This window comes from Emiliania huxleyi (assembly GCF_000372725.1).
Source record: "Emiliania huxleyi CCMP1516 unplaced genomic scaffold EMIHUscaffold_4855, whole genome shotgun sequence".
NCBI lineage: Eukaryota > Haptophyta > Isochrysidales > Noelaerhabdaceae > Emiliania > Emiliania huxleyi.
The window spans coordinates 1-1,658 of NW_005198352.1; the positions used below are offsets into that span (position 1 = coordinate 1).

At 65.4% G+C, this 1,658-nt stretch overlaps 1 protein-coding gene across 1 annotated transcript; it reads right to left on the reverse strand.

The window, feature by feature from the left end:
• On the reverse strand, window positions 1-719 carry EMIHUDRAFT_374192 (hypothetical protein). The gene has a single exon (XM_005767543.1). It carries the CDS (start codon window positions 633-635, stop codon window positions 9-11), a length of 627 nt encoding a protein of 208 aa, XP_005767600.1. The 5' UTR covers window positions 636-719; the 3' UTR covers window positions 1-8.
• Between the last annotated feature and the right edge of the window lie 939 nt (window positions 720-1,658).

Sequence of the window (1,658 nt, forward strand, 5' to 3'; positions counted from 1 at the left end):
GGAAGTCGCTATGGGAAGGATGCGAGAAGGGCCCGAGAAGAGGCAGGCCGCGAGGTGGGGGTGCGGGCGGTGCCGTACACGTAGATGGCCTCGTCGCGCGGAACCTCGTCGGCCGCCGCGTCGCGCCGCTTCTCCCACAGCCCCGCCTCCTTTGTCTTGCCCACACCGCCCGCCGCCGACGCTATGGCGTCCAGCGGGTTTGCCGCCTTTTCGACGCCAAACTTCTTGGCGCGCTCCGCGCGCGCGAGCACCTCCTCGCGACCGATGAGCGTCGGGGGCGCCGCCGCCGGCGGAGGCGCCTCGGTCCCAAACTTGGAGGCGCGCGCATTCCGCCGCGCAACCTCGGCCGGGTCATGCGGGTCGATGCCGCCGCCGTCCTCCTTTGCCACGTGCTGGATGATCCGCCGCTTGCCGGACTTGCGCGCGGCCGCCGCACGCTCAGGAGGATCGTCCTCCAGCGCCCGGGAGAGGCCCGCCGGCTCCATCGCATCATCCGCGTCGGCGGCGCTCTGCCGCCCGCGCTTGCCACCGGCGTCTTCGTCGACCTCCTCCTCGTCGTCGTCGAGCAGGTCCGCGTCCGTGACCGCGGGCGCGTCGTCCGGCACTCCATCGAGCAGGTCGTCGTCCTCGAGCATGGGACGTGCTGTAGTCGGTGGTGGCACTTCCCGGCTTGCCACAGTAGGCCTGACCTGTATCGCCTGGCGCCGCCAACAGCGGCGTTTGTCGAGGTGTGAAGAAATCAGACTACGCTCTCTTGCTTTGGGTTGCCTGCGACGGCTAGCGCACCACACTCCTCTCCTTAAAATCCCTGTGTGGTGGCGGCGTGCCGTTCTCCCATTCCTCCCTTGGGTTGTGTGTTTTCTTTCTTTCTTTTTTTGCCTGTTTTCTTTCTTTTTTTTCCGCCCGGGCGAGCGAGCAGCGCAAGAGCGGAGGCGCATCGCGCGCTACCTTCTCTCCTTTTGCGATCATTTCCTTTTTTTTCCATTTAGCAAGCTGTACCCCTCCCCCAACGCCGCGAGTCGGACGTGTTCCGCTGGACACGCGCGCGACTCGACGTGTTCCCGCTGTGACACACACATGCGCCTCTTTCTCGCCGCCGCCGCGGGTGCGGCCGCGACGCTCGCGGTGCAGATGGTTTTGAAAATCGTCAAGAAAAAGCAAATGGCAGCCGCAGCCGCGGGCGGCATCGTCGCCTCCGGCGCGAGCGATCCGGGGCTCAAAGACGTGCTCGGCCACACTGCGTCGGAGCTGGCCAAGGTTGGGCAGTCGGAGATGGCAAACCTGGTTGATGTGCAGAACACAGGGATAGTGCCCACGTACTATGCGGACCACCCCGCCACGAAAATGCTCGTCTCCATCTCCACCGGTTGGCCCGACCTGTCGAAGACGGCGAGTGGCGTGCCCACGCCGCGCAACTTTGTGCTCATCGTCGAGGACATGCAGGTGGAGTACACGCAGTACGTAGACTACGTGCTTCCGAACGCGGAGAAGCTGGTCACGCTCTTCCGCGAGCTCGGGCTGCCCATCGTGTGGACCAATTGGTCGCGTACGGCCGATGACGGCTGCTATGGCGCCCTCGACCGCTTCTACGGCCCGCGCGGCGTCGGGGAAAAGGTCAATCCGTGCTACCTGCACATGGAAGGCGGGAACACGACGGT